The 23,551-nt window shown below is 50.9% G+C and overlaps 1 protein-coding gene across 2 annotated transcripts in view; it reads left to right on the top strand.

Annotated features, from left to right (window-relative positions):
- The first annotated feature begins 3,057 nt into the window (after positions 1 to 3,057).
- Positions 3,058 to 23,551, top strand: part of LOC140391485 (neurabin-1-like) — a 179,037-nt gene continuing 158,543 nt past the window's right edge. For both annotated transcript variants that reach the window (XM_072476014.1, XM_072476006.1), the window contains exons 1-2: positions 3,058 to 3,211; positions 3,563 to 5,333. In XM_072476014.1, coding sequence (XP_072332115.1) covers positions 3,762 to 5,333 — 1,572 coding nt within the window. In that variant the 5' untranslated portion in view covers positions 3,058 to 3,211; positions 3,563 to 3,761. The remainder of the gene's footprint in view (positions 3,212 to 3,562; positions 5,334 to 23,551) is intronic.

Genomic DNA, 23,551 nt, shown 5'->3' with positions numbered 1-23,551 from the left:
ATATCTTAAGTATTACCACATAACTTTGCATTTTAAGATTAGGAATAGTATACAGAAATTAAGACACTTATTGGGGTTTGTCATGCCAGGCTGTTTTAGCACTCAGCTTCCTCTGATCCCAGGGCAATTATAATTAAAGCCAAATCTGTCTATTTATAGTTCTCTCTCCAATGAACAAGACACATAAAACAAAAACTGGGATGACGGGTTTATTTTTGTGAAATTAGTAGTGACCCAGTTAGGATCATTTGCAATTATATTTTGACTATTCTTCACATTTACGGCCATTGCCATGCATTGATAGCTGATTTTGTGTACATCAAAAAGACTATTTATTTAACAGGCAAGAGGGCCAGACTGCCTCAGATGCATATCATACCCGAAGTGCCTTTTCTCTCCAAAGTTACTCCCTGACCCGCTGAGCGTTTCCAATATGTTCTGCCTTTAAATATATCGTAGCTTTTACAATTAGGTCAATACACACAAGGGAGGTGCCATAGAAAACCCAATGGCAGATCTATCGAATTAGATCCGTCTCATCCAAATCTCACGGAAATTTTAAGCTATCGGCACAAACTTCACGCATGACTTACCTCGTTATTCTAATGGCAAAACCTGCTAAGATTATTATAATATCAACCTAAACCAGTTATTTCAGCACTTAACCAGTTATTTCAGTCTGCACGTCAGCGTTTACGGTAAGCAAATAGTTATTTGAACTATTCAAATGTTATCAATACATCTATGCAAGTAGTCACTTTGCAGATTAAATCTATCCTGTGGTATGGTTAACCACAAGAGGAAGCGCTGTATATCCAAGGGCATCGTTACCAGAGAAATGCGGCATTAAACAACACGCTAGTGCATTCATTTGCCACCCATAGTGCCAAATGCCCATACAGTACATTGCAGCAATTAACATGACAGGCCCAAAAGATGTAACTATAATCATGTTTTTTTTGGACTATGCGCAAGTTTAGCCCCCCCGCCCCCCGTCCGTTCACGCGTAATAACACTTTAAAGAATAAAACTGCGATAGTTGTCATCCTTCCTCCTTTAAGCAGACGCCTTTAAAAATGCCCAAGACTGACAAAAGAAAGCGAAAACATTTTGTTCATCTAATTTCCTCCTATTTGAATACTTTTTAAGAGGAATTTTGACAGTGGGATTCTCTCAGGGTAATATTTAGTCTACACTAAACCCTTGGGAGTATTTTAGTGTGTCTGCTCCTCCCTGCTACACTGTGGAAAACCTGTACAATTCCATTGGTGCTTTTAACAGGTTACGTCTCTGGCTCCGACCGAGCACATTACAAGGAATGGACCGACATGTTGCAAACAAATTTAGAAAAACAAATATGCCTCGCAAATTTATAAGTCAGTTTTAGCTTGGTTGCAAAACAAAAAACATGATAAATTCATACCGAACCTGACTAACTGAGGAAAGTAAAATTACTTTGAATCTAAATTTTCGGGGAAAAAATCTATATACTTGATTGGGTGGGGAGGGGATGCAGCCCTTTCAGGAACTGTTGGCAAAAAAAAACTTATTCAAGAACAGCCAGACAGCACGAAAAGTGAAGGCGGCGAATCAGTACAGATCCGTCTTCATAAATTCGTGGGTGGGTGTTTCAATGGTTTGTTATTTCTCGTTAATCTTGGGAAATTGCGAAGCTAATGTGAGTTCCAAGTCCCGGACGCGGAGCTCCGGGAGGAGGGCCCAGTGAGTTTCGGGGGGGGGGAGAAGAGAGAGCCCCCCCTATGAGTTTCGGGGGGGGGGGGGGGGAGAGAGAGACCTCCTGTGAGTTGGGGGGGGGGGGGAGAGAGCGCCCCCCTGTGAGTTTCGGGGGGGGGGGGAGAGAGAGAGAGACCTCCTGTGAGTTGTGGGGGGGGGGGGGGGGGAGAGAGAGAGAGCGCCCCCCTGTGAGTTTCGGGGGGGGGGAGAGAGAGAGCCCCCCTGTGAGTGGCGGGGGGGGGGAAGAGAGAGAGAGCCCCCCTGTGAGTGGCGGGGGGGGGGGGGGAAAGAGAGAGAGAGCCCCCCTGTGAGTGGCGGGGGGGGGGGGGGGGAGAGAGAGCCCCCCTGTGAGTGGCGGGGGGGGGGGGGGGAGAGAGAGCCCCCCTGTGAGTGGCGGGGGGGGGGGGGGGGGAGAGAGAGCCCCCCTGTGAGTGGCGGGGGGGGGGGGGGGGGGAGAGAGAGCCCCCCTGTGAGTGGCGGGGGGGGGGGGGGGGGGAGAGAGAGCCCCCCTGTGAGTGGCGGGGGCGGGGGGGGGGGGGGGGGGGGAGAGAGAGCCCCCCTGTGAGTGGCGGGGGGGGGGGGGGGGGGAGAGAGAGCCCCCCTGTGAGTGGCGGGGGCGGGGGGGGGGGGGGGGAGAGAGCCCCCCTGTGAGTGGCGGGGGGGGGGGGAGAGAGCCCCCCTGTGAGTGGCGGGGGGGGGGGGAGAGAGCCCCCCTGTGAGTGGCGGGGGGGGGGGGGAGAGAGCCCCCCTGTGAGTGGCGGGGGGGGGGGGGGAGAGAGCCCCCTGTGAGTGGCGGGGGGGGGGGAAGAGAGCCCCCCTGTGAGTGGCGGGGGGGGGGGGAGAGAGAGAGCCCCCCTGTGAGTGGCGGGGGGGGGGGGGAGAGAGAGCCCCCCTGTGAGTGGCGGGGGAGGGGAGAGAGAGAGCCCCCCTGGGGGGGGGGGGGGAGAGAGAGAGCCCCCCTGGGGGGGGGGGGAAGAGAGAGAGCCCCCCTGTGGGGGGGGGGGGAGAGAGAGAGCCCCCCTGTGAGTGGCGGGGGGGGGAAGAGAGCGCCCCCCTGTGAGTGGCGGGGGGGGGGGAAGAGAGCGCCCCCCTGTGAGTTTCGGGGGGGGGGGGAGAGAGAGAGCCCCCCCTGTGAGTGGCGGGGGGGGGGCGGGAGAGAAAGAGCACCCCTGTGAGTTTCGGGGGGGGGGGGGGGGGAGAGAGAGCCCCCCTGTGAGTTGCCGAGGGGAGGGACCCCTGTGAGTTGCCGAGGGGAGGGACCCCTGTGAGCTGCCGAGGGGAGGGACCCCTGTGAGCTGCCGAGGGGAGGGACCCCTGTGAGCTGCCGAGCTCTGTGGCGCAGGCGCGTGGCCGAGGCAGGCGCGCGGGGGCCGGGCTCTGCGCGAGAGCGGGGAGGAGGAAGCGGTAATGGCGGTGGTCCGGAGTTAGAGAGTCCGTGCCGGAATGGCCTCGGCTGGAAAGTGCAGACGAACTCACGGTACGGAGACTTGTTGGATGCGCTGTGGAGTTTGGGGGGGGGGGGAGAGTTATAGTTTTTTTTTTGCCTCTTAAAAGTTGCTGGAAGAGACTTTTGTGCTTATTTTCTGAAGCGGTGACGGGAGTTGGGCTTCTGGGCGAAGTAAAGTTTGTGTACAAGCCCGATCCCGACACCGGGGTGGGGGGTGTGACTGGCCGCATTGCTGGGCTGGGCGGGAGAGGGGAGGCGCTGTCTCCTGTCTGGACAGGGCGCCGTTCAGCTTTAGGAATGTCGACACGGAATCGGGCCGCCCTGTCCTAAACTTTCCCAGTCTTCAGTCGCTAATCCTTGCCAAATTTTCCCTTTCTGCAGATGGAGCAGCTTCGAGCCCCTGAAGTAACCGCCGAGGCTTCAGCCGTCGGAGCGGCTTCTCGTGCCCAAATCGTCTCTTAAACCGCCGTGGCGTTTGTGTGTGTCTGCGGGGCGAATGGTAACCTCCGGGGGGACGGGCAGACAAACTTGGCCAACAATTTCCATCATCTCGCCGTCGCCCAAGAACATTTGATCTAACATGATGAAAGCCGAAGGTAAAGGTGAGAGGACGTTCCGGAGCGCTTCGCCCCACCGGAATGCATACAAGGCGGATTTTCAGGCTTTGAGGTGTACTTTTGATGGAAGCAAGCAGGAAAACAGTTCTAAAATGGGTGCCCAAAAAACGAACCGAGAAACTGGACACAGGGAAGAGATGAGAGGAAGGCATTTCGGCAATCGTGTGCATAAAATAAAAAATATGTTGCTACAAATGGGAAGCACACCAGATGAAATTAATGAAACTAACAAGTCTGATTTGAATCCGGTTTGTCCACCAAAGCAATCGAGTGGAGTTGCCGATGATAATGCTCATAAGTCATATCAAAAAACACCCAGTGCAGATAAAACGAATAGTGAAGATGTGGATTTGGACAAAACGAGCATGGCTGAAAAATTCTCAGAAACGAGAAAACTTTTTGAGCGTCAAATTGACGAAAAGGTGTCGGATAAAGCCCTTCATAAAAACGAAATCAAAGTTTCAGTAAGTAGTGTTTCATCCGAGAGTCGAAGAAGCGGCTCATCGTCTTCAGAAAGTGGAGCAAGAAAAGTTAAGAGCGACTCCAGTACCTCTGCTCTGTCTAACAGCGATTTGAGAGATCGGAGTAATCTGAAAGCCGCCGGCGATTTAAAACACCAACCTCGCTCGTCTCTAAATGCTGGCCCAATTTCAAGACGATTAGAAAGCTTTCTAGCGGATAGTGACAGTGATGAAACAAACAAAGACAACACAACAAAGACCCCTGCAACTGAGTATCGGATTTCTGGAGAGCACCAAATGCCGCCCAGTACTGCATTTATTAGTAAGAGTACGTCCCCTGCAGGAGATTATGAGAATCCATCTTCGATTTCAGAAAATACACCACAAGGTGAAGATCAGAAAGAGTCAGAAATACAGATCTGTAGCAACAATTTCAGCTCACCTGGAAGTCACCTCTTAGAAGCAGATAAATGTCAAAAAAGTTCTCTTGGTTTCTCTGAACCACCTTGTCACAAGACGGTTCCTGTAAGCAGCAGTGCCTCCAACAGTGAACTAGACAGCCATGTTCCAGATGAAGGTGCAAACAAACTAGGAGTAGTTCGGGCAGAGTTGGTGGAAGTTCAGAATGAATCTTCAGAGAGTGAAAATGAATTGGATGATGTTTTTGTTGAGAGGCAAGAGAAATCTCGGAGCATTAGCCGTGAGACAGGGCAGACTCATGAAACATTCAACAGCAAAGAAGACGATGATCAGACATTTGAAGAAATGATGAACAAATCCGATGACAGTGTAGAAGAGGAGGAATATGAGGATGTTGAGAACATTGAAGAGGAAGATGGAGTTAGTGGAATGTTTTTGGGCTCAGCGGTTTGTGGGATAGAGAATGCTGCATTTGTAGATGATAAAGATATTGAGGAACCTTTTCAAGATGAAAATGAAAGCAAGTGTGATGATGAATACTTGGTTGAAGAGATTAACTATACCCTTGATGACGATTATGAGGAAATATCTGGACTTTCTGATGAAGAACAGAATTTATGCAGAAAGGTTCATTTCTCAACGGCTCCAATCAAGGTAGGTGTCTTGATTTTCTTCAGTTAAAAATATGGAGAGAGGAGGAGAACCTGAATAATATTTGCAGGGGTAAACAACCCTCTTTTTCTTAATTCCCGAATCACTGACCAGAAATATATTAGATTGGCAACCAATATCTTCTCTCCTAACTTCAATTTAAATTGAAAACCTGTTTCTGCAAGAAATGACTCGAGAGCTTAACAAAAGTGTATATAAATATTCTGGTGTATAGATAAAAGGAATAGAGGTCTACCTTTGGTGCCAGATCTGACATGTAGTTGCATGATTTGCATGATCTCTTTCCATGATTCAGAGAGCAACCTGAACTTCTCTAGTTTTACATTTTAATTTCACAAACTCTGACTTTTCTATGTTTTCCATTTTATTATGTGTAATTGTGTGCTTTGGACTTGCATTTACTTACAGCTAGACTGAAATCAGTCAACTCTTTTTCTGTCTGGTCCTTCTTGTCAGCAGATTGGGTTTGATGTCAGTCCCAGAAATAAAATCGACATCTCACAGTTTCTTGAGATGGTCTAATTTTATTCTGGAAGGAAAGTCTTCCATCAACAGCATAAAATAGACAAAAATGAAAAGCTTTATAATAGGAGCTGAAAATGTAATTTAAAAAAACTATTTCTGGATCTGTTTAAAACATTTTCGGTTTTTCCCTCTAACCTCACTTGACTTGCAAACAACACTTTATCATGACTTCCCATGTAAGATTGATTAGTATAAAACAAAGTTGTTCGGTCCTAGGCATTCTGTGTAGTTAACTATATGTTAAAGGTTGTTGCTGGAGACTTCCGGAGTGATGTAGGAGGGAGAGGTCTCATTAAAGGTAGCTCCTGCTATGGCCCGATATTTGGGTCCTTTTTGCCCGATTTTTTTTTTTTTTTGTCCAGGAATTTTTTCGGGCGTTTTAACCCAGGAGCTTAATCGAGACAAACAGCATGAGAGCAGTGGACCCAGCCTGAAACAGCGCCGAGAGGAATGGACCCGAGCATTTAAAAGGATGGGAGAAGTTGGAGTCGCTTCAAGCCTGGAACAGCGCGGAGAGGAGCGCATTCGGCCAGGAATAGCGCGGAGAGTAGCACACCTGGCCGAAAGCAACGCGGAGAAGAGCACACCTGGCCAGAGGCAGCGCGGAGAGGAGCACACCCATCGAATATGCGCTGATTGCTTAATGTGGTGCTTACTTAACCCTGCGACTGGTCCGGTACCGGAGATTATTGTATCTCTGGATGCAGAAAAGATATTCAACCAGGTGGAGGTGGGAATACCTCTTTACAGTATTGGCGAAATTGGGCTGGGTCTGGGATTTATGTCCTGGGTGTGGCTGCTGTATGAGGGCACTGCTTGCGAGTGCTTGTACGAATATTATGATCTCTGAGGCTTTTTTGTTACATCAAGGCACGAGGAAAGGATGTCCACTGTCTCCTTTGCTGTTTGTAATGGCAATTGAGCCGTTGGCTATGGCGTTTGAGGGCTTTGAAGAAATGGAATGAGATAGTTGGGGGGGGGGGGGGGGGTGGAACACGGTATTGTTATATACTGAAGCTTTGCTGTTAAACGTGAGGAATCTGGGCACATCTATTGGAAACATCATGGAGATTTTGCAGCATTTAAGGGCTTTCTCTAGCTATAAATGTGGAATACAATGTGGAAAAGTGTGAGGTTATGCACTTTGGAAGGAGAAATGGAGGCATAGACTATTTTCTAAATGGGGAAATGCTTAGGAAATCAGAAGCACAAAGGGACTTGGGAATCCTTGGTCAAGATTCTCTTAAGGTTAACGTGTAGGTTCAGTCGGCAGTTAAAGAAGGCAAATGTAATATTAGCGTTCATGTTGAGTGGGCTAGAATACAAGAGCAGAGATTTACTTCTGAGGCTGTATAAGGCTCTGGTCAGACCCCGTTTGGAGTATTGTGAGCAGTTTTGGGCCCTGTATCTAAGGAAGGATGTGCTGGCCTTTGAAAGGGTCCAGAGGGGGTTCACAAGAATGATTCCTGCAATGAAGAGCTTGTCGTATGAGGAACGGTTGAGGACTCTGGGTCTGTACTCGTTAGAAGGATGAAGGGGGAATTTATTGAATCTTACAGGATACTGCAAGGTCTGGATAGAGTGGACGTGGAGAAGATGTTTACACTTTGTAGGAAAAACTAGAAGCAGAGGACACAATCTCAGACTAAAGGGACGATCCTTTAAAACAGCGATGAGGAGGAATTTCTTCAGCCAGAGGGTGGTGAATCTTTGGAACTCTTTATCGCAGAAGGCTTTGGCGGCCAAATCACTGAGTGTCTTCAAGACAGAGATAGATAGGTTCTTGATTAATAAGGGGATCAGGGGTTATGGAGAGAAGGCAGGAGAATGAAGATGAGAAAAATATCAGCCATTGATTGAATGGCGGAGCAGACACGATGGGCCGAGTGGCCTAATTCTGCTCCTATGTCTTATGGTCTTAGAAACAGAATACAGGGAAAAGTGAATATTTTGCGGTAGGAGCTGCGGGAAGGAGTACTAGGCTGAGGGGTTGCCGTTTAAATTGGCAGGGACCAGCTTCCTGTATTTGGGGGTAATGGTGGTGGGAGAGTGGGGACGGATATGGAAGCTGAATTATTCGAGCTTGGTGGTGAAGGTCAAGGCAGACCTGCAGAGGTGGGACAGCCTCCCGCTTTTGCTGGCAGGTCGAGTTCAGTCAGTTAGAATGAATATATTGCCTAGATCCCTATTTATGTTCCAATGACTCCCGATATTTCTGCCCAAATCATTTTTTCAAGCGGTAGACTGACTTGTTACCAGATTTATCTGAGCGGGCAAGGTCCCGATGATTTAAAGGGGGTTGCTTCAGTGGGAGAGGCAGGGGGCCTTGAACTGCCAAATTTGTTACATTACTCTTGGGCGGCTAACGCGGAGAAAATATTGGGGTGGTACGGGGACCTGGGGGGAACCCTCTGGATAGGGATTGAATCGGAGTCTGTTAGGGAGATGAGCTTGGGAGCGTTTGCAAGAGCGACACTGGGCCTTTCTGGTGGTTCAGCCGCCCACCTTTTATCCTGCGCAGGTTTGATGGGAGGGTAGTATGTCCGGGCTGTACCAGCTTCTACTGGGGGAAGAATTGGGTTTGGTTGAGGGGATGAAGGCAAAACGGATGGAGGATTTGGGACTGATACTAGAGGAAGGGGTATGGTGTGAGGTGTTGAGGGTGAATGCAACAACATCTTGTGTGAGGCTGAGCCCCATTCAGCTAAAGTTAGTTTTTCGAGCTCACCTCACTAAAGCGAGGATGAGCTGCTTTTTTTTTTGAAGGGATGGAAGATGGGTGCGAATGTTGTTCAAGGGGCCCACACATCACACATGTTCTGGTAGTGTCCCAAGCTGGTCGAGTTTTGGGGGTCATTTTTGGACACCATTTCAGCGATCCTGAATGGGGGTTGGAGCCCTGCCCACTGGTGGCGATTTTTGGGGTCTCTGATGTGCCGTAATTGTGGACGGGAGCAGGGGCAAATGTCCTGACCTTTGCTTCGTTGGCTGGATTATGGCGGCACCACCAAAGGCTTCGGCATGGCTCGCTGATTTGATGGAGTTTGTGCACCTCGAAGGTCAAATACACCTTGAGAGGGTCGATTGAGGTGTTTTATTGAAGATGGTGACCGCTCATAGTGTATTTCAAAGAATTGGTCACTGCTAGAGTTTAAGGGGGAATGGGTAGTTTACTTATAGCGGTGCTAGCCTGGGTGGGTGGGGGGGGGGGGGGAGGAGTGGAGGTGAGAGTGTTTGTTAATGGAATCTTGTTCAAGAATGTTTGTCATGGTTCACGTCTTTTATATTCCAATGAAATGTTAAAAATTTCATAAAAATCATTTATTTAAAAAAAAAAGGTGTTTGCTGTTTTACATCCCCAAGAATTACCTCTATTAGTCACTTCACAGGCAACTTGTCATGAAAGATAATGATTTATATCTTGATGTGTAAAGCATCACCTGGTATGGCTCAGGAAGCCTCCGTCTGGCATGGCAGTCTCTGCCACACTTGCTGCCGATGAATACCGTGGGTCAGAAAGGTGCAGGATATTCTTGTTTCTGTTTTCTTGGCTGGTAGAACTTTCCGTTTCTTTTCGACTTTTTTGATGTCCCACGTAGAAGTCGGCCTCCAGAGGCCCTGGCCATTGGCGACAGGCTTCTAGTTGTGCCGACATCTGCCAACTACATATCTCACTTGCAGGTGTCCATGTAGCGGAGGAATGGACATTCTGCCAGTCGTGATCGAGTGGCCAGTTCACTATACGGATGGTCTTTGGATGTACGACTAATTCCTCGGATGAAAATGACCAAGCCATCCAAAACATTGGTATATGCTGACAGAATTTGTGTACTCCAGAACCTCTCAGCTAGTAACCTTTTTTACCAAGAGATGCCGAGGATATGTTTGAGACCGTGAAGATGGAAACTATTTAGTCTTTTTTTCTTGTTTAGCACAGGATGTTCAGGTCTGACGACTGTGGAGGAGAGCACTGAAGTACACAAGCTTAGAAAACTCACATTTTCTTGTTTTCCATCAGGTTTCTGTTGTTCCATACTATTTACTCAGCTTGGACACAACAGCTGCAATTTTTGCAATGTGTATGTTAATTTCAAGTGACATTTCTGTTAATTATGAAGCCTAGATATGTGAAGCTATCGGCAGCCTCCAGTGTCACATCAATACTGATTGGCAATTGTCCTGAACCATGACATTTGTCTAACTGATGCTAATGGTCAAACCAAATTCTTTACAGGCTTTTCATTTTCCACTGAAAATGTTCCTTGGAATCGGACACAAGCACAGAGCAGTTCTGTCTGACTGCAGATGTCCTATGCCATCAGTTTATCTGCAGAAGTTGTTTCCTTGCATTGCATGGAAACGGCAGAATGCTGTTTAACTTGTCTGCCTCAGATTCAAGACAGAACTCTACCATGTCTCTTGGTCAAATGCTCATCATTTTGCTTGTGGTTGATGTAATTTTAAAATCGTTCAACCACCAGGATTGTATATGACTTCCTACATTCAAATTCCTAGTTTTTGATCAGATGTGAATTTTGTGGATCAATTTTGAGATTTGTCAACCAAGCTGTCATTATTTCTGTGAAACCTTTTTCAGCAATCGTTTTTAATCAACTGGTTGTAAACTGATATCTAAGATGACTATTGGCAACATATTTTCTGATCAAACGTTAATCTAATTTTTAATTTTAAAAATAGTTTACTTATCAAAAAATCTGGCTACTATGAAAGTGCCAAAAGACAGACTAAAATCCAGTTATGGCCATCATACATGTTTTTCCTTGACTTCCGGTTGCGGCTATGCGGAGCTAAGTCGCACATTCGGCGGCTCCCGCAAAAACTGACTTTTGGGCTCTTTTCAGGCACCCAACGGGACTTTTTCGACGTTTCCCGGTGTGGGAAGGAGTCTATAACAGCTCCCCGTCAGTATATGGCTTCAACTAGGAGTGGGGCGACAAAAAAGGTGGTGGTGGACCCGAAGAAGGTGTGAGGGAAGAAGGACAAAATGGCGGCGGGCGGAGACCTGGCAGCGTGGATGCAGTGGGCAGAGGAGCAGCAGGAGGGTATCCAGCGCTGCTTCAGAGAGATTAAAACGGACCTGCTAGTGCCGATGAAGGCTTCTATTGATGAGCTGCTGGAGACGCAGACGGCTCAGGGGGTGGCGATCCGTGAGGCTCAACAAAAGATCTCTGACAATGAGGGCGAGATCTTAGGCCTGGCGGTAAAGGTGGAGGCGCACGAGGCGCTCCACAAGAAATGGCAGGAGCGGTTTGAGGAGATGGAGAATCAGTCGAGGCGGAAGAATCTGCGGTTTCTGGGCCTCCCGTGGGGGCCTATGTGGTCACCATGTTGAACTCGCTGATGGGAGAGGGGTCGCTCCGGGGCCCCTGGAGCTGGAAGGGGCCCATAGAGTGCTGGCGAGGAGGCGGGCGGTGCTGTTGAGGTTCCATTGGTTCGTCGATCGGGAGTGTGCGCTCAGGTGGGCCAAGAAGGAGAGGAGCAGCAGGTGGGAGAACGCGGAGGTTCGAATATACCAGGACTGGAGTGCGGAGGTGGCGAAGAGGAGGGCCGGGTACAATCGAGCAAAGGCGGTGCTGCACAGGAAGGGGGTGAAGTTTGGCATGTTGCAGCCGGCGCGACTGTGGGTTACCTACAAGGACCGGCACCATTATTTTGAGTCTCCGGAGGAGGTGTGGGCCTTTGTTCAGGGCGAGAAGTTGGACACAGATTGAGGGTCGGGATGGGCGATTGGGGACTGCGGTTGATATGTTATGTTTATTTCTGTTTCGAGCGGGGGGGGGGGGTGGCCTTTGTATTGCTCCGGGTTTCTTTTTCTCTGTGTTTTTCTCTTTCGGGTCGGTGAGGGTGGCTGGGGCGGGTTGGGCACTGTTTTGGTTGGGTTGGTCGGGGGGGCTCTTGGAGGGGGGTAGGTAAACGGAACCGGGGGGGGGTGGACGGCAGTGAGATGAGGCCCCGTGGGGGAGGGGACCGGGCCTGTAAAAGGAGCTGCGTCAGAGGTGGCGGGTCCTGGTAGGTGGAAAGCGCGGGCTTTTTCCCGCGCTGAAGACTGGAGGGGGTGGGGCCGGGGCGGGGAAGCGAGTGTTGTTTCCTGCGCTTAGGCTCTCCCCCTTCCGTTCTATGGATGGGGACGGGCGAGGAGGGTGTGCCACACAATGGGAGGAGGCGGGAATGGCCGGGTCAGCAGGACTCAGCTGACTTGCAGAAGTGCAATGGGGGGAGGGGTGAGTAAATCAGCTAGGATGGGTCCTCGCCCGGTGGGGGGGGGGGGTGTCGAGACGGGGGTATGCCGCTGTGGGGAACGGGTCGGGGGGGGGGGGAGGAGGAGGAGAGGAGAGAGAATAGAGTTGCTGCTATGGTCAAGGAGGAGCTGGAGCGGGTGGGGGGGGGGGGGGGTGTCGAGACGGGGGTATGCCGCTGTGGGGAACGGGTGGGGGGGGTCGAGACTGGGGTATGCCGCTGTGGGGAATGGGTCGGGGGGGGGGGGTCGAGACGGGGGTATGCCGCTGTGGGGAACGGGTGGGGGGGGGGTCGAGACTGGGGTATGCCGCTGTGGGGAACGGGTGGGGGGGGGGGGGTCGAGAAGGGGTATGCCGCTGTGGGGAATGGGTCGGGGGGGGGGTCGAGACGGGGGTATGCCGCTGTGGGGAACGGGTGGGGGGGGTCGAGACTGTGGTATGCCGCTGTGGGGAATGGGTCGGGGGGGGGGGGGTCGAGACGGGGGTATGCCGCTGTGGGGAACGGGGGGGGGGGTCGAGACTGGGGTATGCCGCTGTGGGGAACGGGTCGGGGGGGGGGCATATGCCGCTGTGGGGAACGGGTCGGGGGGGGGGGGGTCGAGACGGGGGTATGCCGCCATGGGGAACTGGTGGGGGGGGTCGAGACTGGGGTATGCCGCTGTGGGGAATGGGTCGGGGGGGGGGGTCGAGACGGGGGTATGCCGCTGTGGGGAACGGGGGGGGGGTCGAGACTGGCGTATGCCGCTGTGGGGAACGGGTCGGGGGGGGCGTATGCCGCTGCCGCTGTGGGGAACGGGTCGGGGGGGGTGGGGGGTCGAGACGGGGGTATGCCGCCATGGGGAACTGGTGGGGGGGGTCGAGACTGGGGTATGCCGCTGTGGGGAATGGGTCGTGGGGGGGGGGGGGGGGGAGTCGAGACGGGGGTATGCCGCTGTGGGGAACGGGTGGGGGGGGAGTCGAGAAGGGGGTATGCCGCTGTGGGGAACGGGTGGGGGGGGGGGTCGAGACGGGGGTATGCGCTGTGGGGTGCGGGCGCGTGGCTGGCCAAGGAGGGGTCATGGCTAGTCGGCGGGGGATGGTGCGGGTAGCCCCCTGATCCGGCTGATAACCTGGAATGTAAGGGGACTGAATGGGCCGGTTAAGCGGGCCCGCGATTTCGCGCACCTGAAGGTGGCAGACCAGTAAGATTGAGGAAAGGGTGGGTAGGTCAGGTGTTTCACTCGGGGCTGGATGCCAAAAGTCGAGGGGTGGCGATCTTGGTGGGAAAGAATAGTCATTCGAGGCGTCGAGCATTGTGGCAGATAATGGCGGTAGGTACATAATGGTAAGTGGTAAGTTGCAGGGGGAGAGGTTGGTACTGGTCAATGTGTATGCCCAGAACTGGGACGATGCGGGTTTTATGCGGCGTATGTTGGGTCAGATCCCAGATTTGGAAGTGGGGGGCCTGATAATGGGGGGAGACTTTAACACGGTGCTGGATCCGGCACTGGATCGCTCCAGGTCTAGGACGGGTAGGAAGCCGGCGGCGGCTAGAGTGCTGAGGGGGTTTATGGACCAGATGGGTGGGGGTGGATCATTGGAGATTTGCAAGGCCGGGGGCTAGAGAATTTTCATTCTCTCACATGTCCGTAAGGCTTATTCCCGAATCGACTTTTTCATTTTGAGTAGGGCGCTGATAGCGAGATAGAGGATACTGAGTATTCGGCAATAGCCATTTCGGACCACACCCCGCATTGGGTGGACTTGGAGATGGGGGAGGAGAGGGACCAGAGCCCGCTGTGGCGCTTGGAGGTGGGGCTGTTGGCGGACGAGGAGGTGAGCGAGCGGGTCCGAAGAAGTATAGAGAGACAACGGGGAGGTCCGAGTGGGGATGGTATGGGAGGCACTGAAGGCGGTGGTGAGGGGAGAGCTGATCTCCATTAGGGCCCACAAGGAGAGGAGGGAGCGGAGGGAGAGGCTGGTGGGGGAGATGGTGAGGGTAGACAGGAGGTATGCGGAGGAGCCCGAGGAAAGATTGTTGAGGAAGAGGCGTAGCCTCCAGGCCGAATTCGACCTGGTGACCACCAGGAAGGCGGAGGTGCAGTGGAGGAAGGCATGGGGCGATTTAAGAGTATGGGGAAAAGGCAAGCCTGATGCTGGCGCATCAGCTTCGGAGGCGGGACGCAGCTAGGGAGATCGGGCGAGTTAAGGACAGGGGAGGGAGTATGGTGCGGAGTGGGGTTGGCATCAATGGGGTCTTCAGGGACTTTTACGAAGAATTGTACCGATCCGAGCCCCCACGAGGAGGGAGGGATCGGCCACTTCCAGGACCAATTGTGGTTTCCAAAGGTGGAAGAGGGACTGATGACGGGATTGGGGGCCCCGATTGGGCTGAAGGAGCTGATCAAAAGGATAGGAAGCATGCGGGCGGGGAAGGCACTGGGGCCGGATGGTTTCCCGGTCGAATTCTATAAAAAAATATATGGACCTGTTGGGCCCGCTGTTAGTCAGGACCTTTAATGAGGCAAGGGAGGATGTCCCGGGCACTGATCTCCTTGATCCTGAAGCGGGACAGGGAACCCCTGCAATGTGGGTCTTACAGACCGATTTCCTTGCTAAATGTAGATGCCAAGGTGCTGGCGAAGGTCTTAGCCACGAGGATTGAGAATTGTGTGCCGCAGATCATCCATGAAGACCAGGCGGGGTTTGTGAAGGGGAGACAGTTGAACGCGAATGTGCGGAGGCTTTTGAACGTTATCATGATGCGGCGAGGGAGGGGGAGGCGGAAATAGTGGTCGCGATGGACGCTGAGAAAGCCTTCGATAGGGTACAGTGGGGGTACCTGTGGGAGGTGCTGAAGAGGTTTGGGTTTGGGGAGGGGTCTGTCAGGTGGGTTAGGCTGTTGTATGAGGTCTCGATGGCGAGTGTGGCCACAAACGGGAGGAGGTCCGAGTACTTTCGGTTGCACCGAGGGACGAGACAGGGGTGTCCCCTTGTTCCCCCTGCTCTTCGCACTGGCAATTAAACCTCTGGCTATGGCACTGAGGGAGTCAAGGAACTGGAGGGGGTTGGGGTGGGGAGGAGCATAGGGTGTCACTTTATGCGGAAGACCTGCTGCTGTATGTGGCGTACCTGGTGGGAGCAATGCCGGAGGTAATGAGGATTCTTAGGGAATTCGGGGACTTTTCGGGGTACAAGCTCAACATGGCGAAGAGCGAGCTGTTCGCTGTTCATCCAGGGGACCAGGAGAGGGGGATTGGCGAGCTCCCACTAAAAAGGGCGGAGAGGAGCTTCAGGTATTTGGGGGTCCAGGTGGCCAGAAGCTGGGGGGCCCTGCATAGGCTTAATTTTACAAGGCTGGTGGAGCAAATGGAGGAGAGTTCAAGAGGTGGGACGCATTGCCACTGTCCTTGGCGGGTAGGTGCAGTCAATCAAAATGACGGTGTTCCCAAGGTTTTTGTTCCTGTTCCAGTGCCTCCCTGTGTTTATCCCAAAAGCTTTTTTCAGGCGGGTTAACAGGAGTATAATGGGGTATGTGTGGGCGCGCGGGACTCCGAGGGTGAGAAGTGTGCTCCTGGAGCGGAGTAGAGATAGGGGGGGACTGGCGCTGCCCAACCTCTGTGGGTACTACTGGGCCGCCAATGCGACGATGGTGCGCAAGTGGATGATGGAGGGGGAGGGGGCTGCATGGTAGAGGCTGGAGACGGCGTCTTGTGTGGGTACGAGTCTGGGGGCGCTGGCAACGGCGCCGCTGCCGCTCCCTCCAAGGAGGTACACCACGAGCCCAGTGGTGGTGGCTGCCCTCAAATTTTGGGGGCAGTGGAGACGGCACAGGGGGGAAGTTGTGGCCCCAGGAAGAACAGGTGGAGGGTTTTCGGGGTGGCACAGGGCAGGGATACGAAAGTTGGGGGACCTGTTTGTGGATGGGAAGTTCGCGAGCCTGGGTGAGCTGGAGGAGCAGTACGGGCTCCCCCCGGGGAACACCTTCAGGTACTTACAGGTAAGGGCGTTTGCCAGATGGCAGGTGGTGAAATTCCCGTGGCTACTACCACACAGCACAGGACAGGGTGCTCTTGCGGGGGGTGGGGGAGGGGGGGAGAGGAGAGAGTGGGGAAGATCTCGGAAACTTACAGGTGTTGCAGAGGAGGAGGCCTCGGTGGTGCAGGTAAAAGGTAAGTGGGAGGAGGAGTTGGGAGAGAATTTGAGGAAGGGACGTGGGCAGATGCCCTGGGGAGGGTGAACTCTTCCTCATCGTGCGCGAGGCTCAGCCTCATACAGTTTAAGGTGCTGCACAGGGCACACATGACTGGGATAAGGATGAGTCGGTTTTTTGGTGTGAGGATAGGTGTGTTAGGTGCTCGGAGCCCAGCAAATCACACCCATATGTTCTGGGCATGCCCAGTGCTGGAGGAATTTTGGAAGGGCGTAGCGAGGACGGTGTCGAGGGTGGTAGGATCCAGGGTCAAACCGGGCTGGGGGCTCGCAATATTTGGGGTGGCAGAGGAGCCGGGAGTGCAGGAGTCGAAAGAGGTCGGTATTCTAGCCTTTGCGTCCCTGGTAGCCCGGCGAAGGATTCTTCTTCAGTGGAAAGATGCGAGGCCCCAAGCGTGGAATCCTGGATCAGTGATATGGCAGGGTTCATTAAATTGGAGAGGGTGAAATTTGCCTTGAGAGGGTCGGTACAAGGGTTCTTTAGGCGGTGGCAACCGTTCTTAGACTTTCTGGTAGAACGATAGACATTGGTCAATGGCAGCAGCAGCTTGGGGGAGGGGGGGGGTTTACTTTATTATTGTTTTTTGTTATTTACACCTGAAGGGTCTGAGAGGGTGTATATACCGGTTGTGTTAAGTTGGGGTGTTAATGTTAATTTTTTATTTATGTGTGGGGGGGGGGGTTGCTTTTCTAGATTGTGTTTTGTACTTCACCCTGTTGGGTTATTTTTTTTTCTCATTTTGTTATTGATATTTTATGAAAACCTTTTAATAAAAATTATTTAAAAAGAAAATACATGTTTTTCCTTCAGCTCAAATTCTAACAGAAATAAAAATCTAAGAATCACAGTGCGGAAGGATACTCTAAATTTATGAAAAAAATGACATTTTCTTTCCAATTAAGGGGCAATTTAGTGTGGCCAATTCGCCTACCCTGCACATCTTTGGGTTGTGGGGGTGAGACCCACGCAGACACGAGTAGAATGTGCAAACTCCACACTGACGGTGACCCAGGCCGGGATCAACCCTGGGTCCTCAGTGCCGTAGGCAGCAGTGCTAGCCACTGCGCCATCGTGCTGCCCTACACATTGCAAAGTTAAATAATTTAGCCTATCCATAGCATTGACTTTCGTGTCGTCATACAATGAGTTCATAATACAAGTCTCAACCCCTTCCAAAAACCTGGGCTTGGAATTGACATTAATTGCCAAAGCTCTTGACTGTTCGATGATGAAAATGCTATAGTCTAAACATGTGTATGTCAGTGGAATTTAGTTTAGCTCCCCTTGTTGGAACATTTCTTTTAGACTTCAGCAATTTTTGGTTTATATTTTAGAATTGAAAGAAAGGCTAATGGGCAAATTTAAACAACTGAGATATAGTTTATGAAGTTGAATTTTTTAAATAAGATTGTGTGATAGAAAGAGGCGCCATCTCACATTTGATTGTCAATTGAATTGATTATGTTCAAATTATTTACTTTTCAAGGAAAAGTCAAATTGTGTATTTGTCTATTATAGTTAGTGTTTTTGAAAATAATTTGTTTTTTTCCTTGTTCTTGGGGTGTAAGTGTTGCTGGCAAGGTCAGCCTTTATCGTCCATGCCTAATTGCCATTAACCGACGGAGTCCACCCGGAGGTGCTATTAGGAAAGGACTCCGCCACTTTGACTCAGCGGATAGTGATGCGATGATGTAATGTTTCAGAGGGAAACTTGCACGTGGTGCTGTTCCCAAGCATCTACTGCCCCATTCCCTTCTAAGTGGTCGACATCACATGTTTAGATGGTGCTGTCGAAGGAATCTTGATAAGTTGCTACACTGCATCTTGTAGATACAAACTGGGTGATGAATTTGAATAGGTTTCCAAAAACCTTTTACCAACGTTCCTTTACTTCAGAAAGGATTTATGCTCAGTGACATACATGGGCTGCACCTTTCTGAAAATATGGAATCTTGAAGCGGCACGGTGGCACACTGCTGCCTCACGGTGCTGAGGACCCGGGTTCGATCCTGGCCCCGGGTCACTGTCCATGTGGAGTTTGCACATTCTCCCCGTGTCTGTGTGAGTCTCACCCCCACAACCCAAAGATGTGCAGAGTAGGTGAATTGGCCACACTAAATTGCCCCTTGATTGGAAAAAGAATAATTGGGTACTCTAAATTTATTTAAAAAAGAAAATATGGAATCTTAATGTGCATGCAGTTTTTAAAAATAAATTTAGAGTATCAAATTATTTTTTTCCAATTAAGGAGCAATTTAGCATGGCCAGTTCACCTCCAATCACTTTTTTGGATTGTGGGGGTGAGACCCATGTAGTCACGGGGGAGAATGTGCAAACTCTCATGGACAGTGACCCAGGGCAGTGATTTAACCCTCGGCACCGTGAGGCAGCAGTGCTAACCACTGCACCACCGTGCTGCCCCACATGCATGCAGTTTTGATGTGTAAATAAGCAGCAAATTTGGGAAATTAAGAAATACGGCTTGAGTTGCTAATCTCCAGACGTTGTTGGCTGATTTGAGCCACTTTGTTTGTTTCACACAAATGACATCTTGCCCTTATCTTAGCAAGTTCTTAAAAACAGCAGGGAAGCTCGCACATTAATTGTCCATTAAATGTGCCACAGAAATGTAAGTCTGGCAATTAGAGCACAGAGCTGTTAATGACAGGGAAGCACTGTGGTTAGCTTTGCCTCAGAGCGCCAGGCACCCAGGTTTGATTCCGACCTCGGGTGTCTGTCTGTGAAGTTTGCATGTTCTCTTCGTGTCTGCGTGGGCTTTTTCTGGGTCCTCTGGTTTGCTACCACAGTTCAAAGATATGCAGGTTCGGTGGATTGGCTATGCTAAATTGCCTCTTCGTGTCCAAAATGTTATGTGGGGTTACTGGCTTACGGGATAGGGTGCGGGCATGGGCTTGGTTAGGGTACAGGATTGGTGCAGACTCGATGAGCCAAATGGCCTCCTTTTGCACTACTGATTATATGATAGCTAATTTGTTTTTCTGACAGAATTTAAACAATCTAAATGTTTCAGTCTCATTCCTGCATGTTATGATTATTGGAGTATTGGAGCCCTAGCTGGGGGGGGGGGGGTTGGCTTTTGCATGGGTTCGAGTTTCCCAAGTTGAGGGGCTGGTTTAGGGGCTCCAGTCGGGCTGAGGGAGGTGATGGAGAGTATGGGGGTGATGCAGGCAGGCAAGGCCCCGGGGCCGGACGGGTTCCTGGTGCAGTTTTATAAAAAGTTTGGGGGGACCTGGGGCTACTGCTGGTGAGGCATGGTGGCATAGTGGTTAGCACTGCTGCCTCACAGCTCCTGGGTTCAATTCACTGCCTCAGGTGACTGTATGTGTGGAGTTTGCACTTTCTCCCCATGTCTGCGTGGGTTTCCTCCCACAACCATAGATGTGCAGGTTAGGTAGATTGGCCATGCTAATTTGCCCCTTAGTGACCAATACAGTTAGGTGGGGTTACACAGATAAGGTGGGGTTATGCAGATAGGGTGGAGGAGTGGGCTTAAATACGGTGTTCTTTCCAAGGCTGGTGCAGACTCGATAGGTACAAATGGCCTCTTTCTCCACTGTAGATTCCACGATTCTGTGAGGGTGTATAATGAAGCAAGGGAAAGGGGGATCTCCCCCCCCCCCCCCCCCCACCCCCCCACGTTGTTGCAGCCTTCTGTCTCCCTGATATTAAAGGATGTATAAGGATCCGGAGCAGTGTACTGCCCGATATCACTACTGAACCTAGACGCCAAGCTGTTGGCGAAGGTGTTGGCCTCGTGAATCGAGAACTGCATCCAGGGGCTGATGGGCGAAGATCAGTGGGTTTGTGAAGGGGAGGTGGTTCGTGTATGTGAGGAGGTTGCTTAATGTAATCATGATGCCTTGGGGGGGGGGGGGGGGGCAGGGATTGGAGGTAGTGGTGGCGATGGAAGCGGAGAAGGCATTTGATCAGGTGGAGTGGGAATGTCTGCTGGAGGTGTTGGGGCGGTCGGACAGGAGTGTGTGGATTTGGTCTGGTTGCTTTAAAAGGCACCGTTTGCGAGCTTGCGGACAACTGAGTGAGTTTGGGGTACTTCGGGCAGCATCGTGAGTCGAGGGAGAGGTGCCCGCTTTCTCTGTTCCTCTTCGTTTTGCCGATAGAGCCGCTGGCAATGGCACTTAGGGCATTGAGGGACTGGAGAGGGATTGAGCGGGGGAGGCGGAGGTGTTGAGCACAGGGTCTCATTGCGGATGATCTGTTGCTGTGTATTTTAGACCCCTTGGGTAGTATCTGAGGCATCATGGGGTTCTTGCATTTGGCCGGTTTGCGGGATACAAGTTTAATATGGGAATGGCGAGAGGGTAGGAAGGAAGTTAGGGGAGTTGCCGGTTAGGGTGGTGAGGTAAGTTTTCGATACTTGGGTATCCAGGTGATGTGGTGCTGTGCGCAGCTGCACAAGTTGAACCCGACTCGGCTGGTGGAGCAGATGAAAGCAGATCTCAAGGGTGGGATATGCTGTCGCTGGCAGGGTGGGTGCAGACAGTAAAAATGACCATGCTGTCAAGGTTTCTGCTCGTTTTCCAGAACCTCCTAATCTTCGTCCCCAAGTCGTTTTTTACGGTCAATTCGCTGATCTCTTGACTTGTACGGGAGGGGAGACCCCATGGGTTATGGAGGGCTTTCTTGCAGTGGGGGTGGGGCTGGCTGGCTCTGCCGACTTCATAAATTTTACTACTGGGCGGCGAATATTGCTATGGTGAGGAAGTGGGTCATAGGGTGGGGTCGGATGGAGGCAGCATCATGTCGGGGAACATGTTTTAAGGGCTTTGTTGTCGGCGCCTCTACCATTCTTGCTGGCCAGGTACTCTTGTGAGCCCAGTGGTGGTGTCGGCCCTAAGGGTGTGGGAGCAGTGAAGGCAGCATCTCTGTGTACCCGAACAGGTACTGGAGATTGGCAATTAGGGGATTTTCACAGTAACTTCATTGCTGTGCTAATGTAAGCCTATTTGTGACAATAATAAAGATTTAATTATTTGGGGCTGGAGGGTGCCTCGGGTGTGGGTGCCGACCTGCGACAACCATAAGTTTGCAGTGGGGGGTGGCTGGGTGTGATGTTTCTGGGTGGCAGCAGACAGGGAATGAGCGATTTGGCGATCTGTTTGTAGGGGGCAAATTTGCGAAGTTGGAAGACCTGGAGGAAGAGTACGAGTTGCACTAGGGGATCGGCTTTAGGTACCTGCAGGTCTGAGACTTTGAAAAGGGAGAGGTGCTTTCCTGGGCTGCCGTACGTGTGGTTGCAAGACAAGGTGCTGTCGAGGACAAAATAGGGTAGGGGAAGGTGTCCAATGTCTTTTTAAAAATAAATTTAAAATACCCAATTCATTTTTTTCCAATTAAGTGGCAGTTTAGTGTGGCCAATCCATCTACCCTGCCCATCTTTTTGGGTTGTGGGGTGAGACCCACGCAGACACGGAGAATGTGCAAACTCCACATGGACAGTGACGTGCGGCCGGGATCGGACCCGGGTCCTCGAGGCAGCAGTGCTAACCACTGCGCCACCGTGCCACCCAAGTGTCTGATGCTAATAAGGAGTTGATGGATTGGGAGGAAGCCCTGATGGGTGACTTAAAGCGTAATTGGGAGGAGGAACTGGATGGGGGCTGAGACGTGGGCAGAGGCTCTGGGGAGATGAATGCATCCTTGCCGTGTGCGAGGCTAAACCTCATCCAGTTTAAAGTAATACATAGTGTGCATATGATGGTGGCAAGGATGAATAGGTTCTTTGAGAGGGTAGAGGATAGGTCTGGGCGGTGCACTAATCATGTCCACATGTTCTGGGCGTGTCCAAGATTGAGGGGGTTCTGACAGGGGTTCTTGGACGTGATGTCCGTGGTGCTGGGTGTTGTCCGAGGTGCTGGGTGTGGAGGTGGACCCGAGTCTAGAGATAGCGATATTTGGGGTGTCAAGACCCAGGAGTCCAGAGGATGAGGGAGGCCGATGTGTTGGCCGTTGCCTCCTTGAACACCTCGAGGTGGCGGGATGCGGAGCTGCCAAAAGCGGATGTGTTGGTGAGCGGGAGTTGGCGGAATTCCTGAGGCTGGAGAAGGTTACGTTTATCAAGGGGGGGGGGGGGGGGGGGCGGTGTTGGTGAATGGGTTCACCTGCAGGTGGAAGATGTTTATTAATTTCTTTAAGGAGGTTTGGGGGGAGGGGTGGCTGAAAGGCTAAAGGGGTCAAAATGGAGAAGGCTGGATGTGAGAAGGGGGTGGTAATAGAGGAGCAGTGGGTGTTGGTTGTTTATAAAGTTGTTTGGTTGTTCTTCTGCTTTTGTTTGTTTATATGAAAATACCTTAAATTATTGAAAAAAATGAATTATTGAATACTTTCAAAATGTCATTGTTAATTTTTAGTAGTTTTCTGTTCTGTCTCGTGTCTCTATTTTAATCCAATTGTTTCATTCTTTATTTCATTTTCTGTACCTGATTTGGCTTTAGTTCACCTTCCATTATGTTCTGTTTTTTCTCCATTCTTTAATTTCATTTGTTAAGGAGATACACTGCTGCTGTTGTTCACTTAAGCTTCCAGATGCCCTGTTGCCCTTACTGCACCACAACAGCTCACATTTCCAGCAAATTGTGGCACAAAACATTTTTGAGCTGAAGGGTGGGGGAAAAGGGACTCAGCCAAAAGCGCGCCCTTTCCAGCAAGATCTTGTCAAATCTTTTCTCTCCTCTCAATGAGTTCCATATTGAAAATGTCTGGAAAACAGGCTTTGAGTAGCTTTAATAAAACAGAAAATGCTTGAAATGCTCACTCATTAGATTTGCTGGCATCTAGAGTGACCATTTCAGATGATCTTTTATCACCTGCAAAATGGAACATAAGATGGGGTAATTTCTCAGTTACACCACCACTCACCAAACTGAGTTACCTTGTATAAAACCAAAAGTAAGTATGTCGCCATAATCCCAGATGATGATAGGCTGCTTTTCCCTTTGAGGCGGATGTTATATTCCTGTCGGATGTCCTGATTTATATTACAAGAACACTTGTAGCTAAAGCTATAAACAAATTATTAACATTAACTGTGGGTCAGCTATATACAAAACAACAATATTAACATGCACAAGCAACCTCTCTCTAGCTCTCCAGTCAGTCTGAGGTCACCTGACTCTGACATTCACTTGTATACTTCTGAGACTAATGAGTGGTCAGCCGGTGAATTACAACACAACCATGATATCACT

The sequence above is a fragment of the Scyliorhinus torazame genome, chromosome 2, assembly GCF_047496885.1.
Source record: "Scyliorhinus torazame isolate Kashiwa2021f chromosome 2, sScyTor2.1, whole genome shotgun sequence".
Lineage (NCBI taxonomy): Eukaryota > Metazoa > Chordata > Chondrichthyes > Carcharhiniformes > Scyliorhinidae > Scyliorhinus > Scyliorhinus torazame.
The sequence above is the reverse complement of the archived record's forward strand: the minus strand, read 5'-3'. Positions and strand labels throughout refer to the sequence as shown.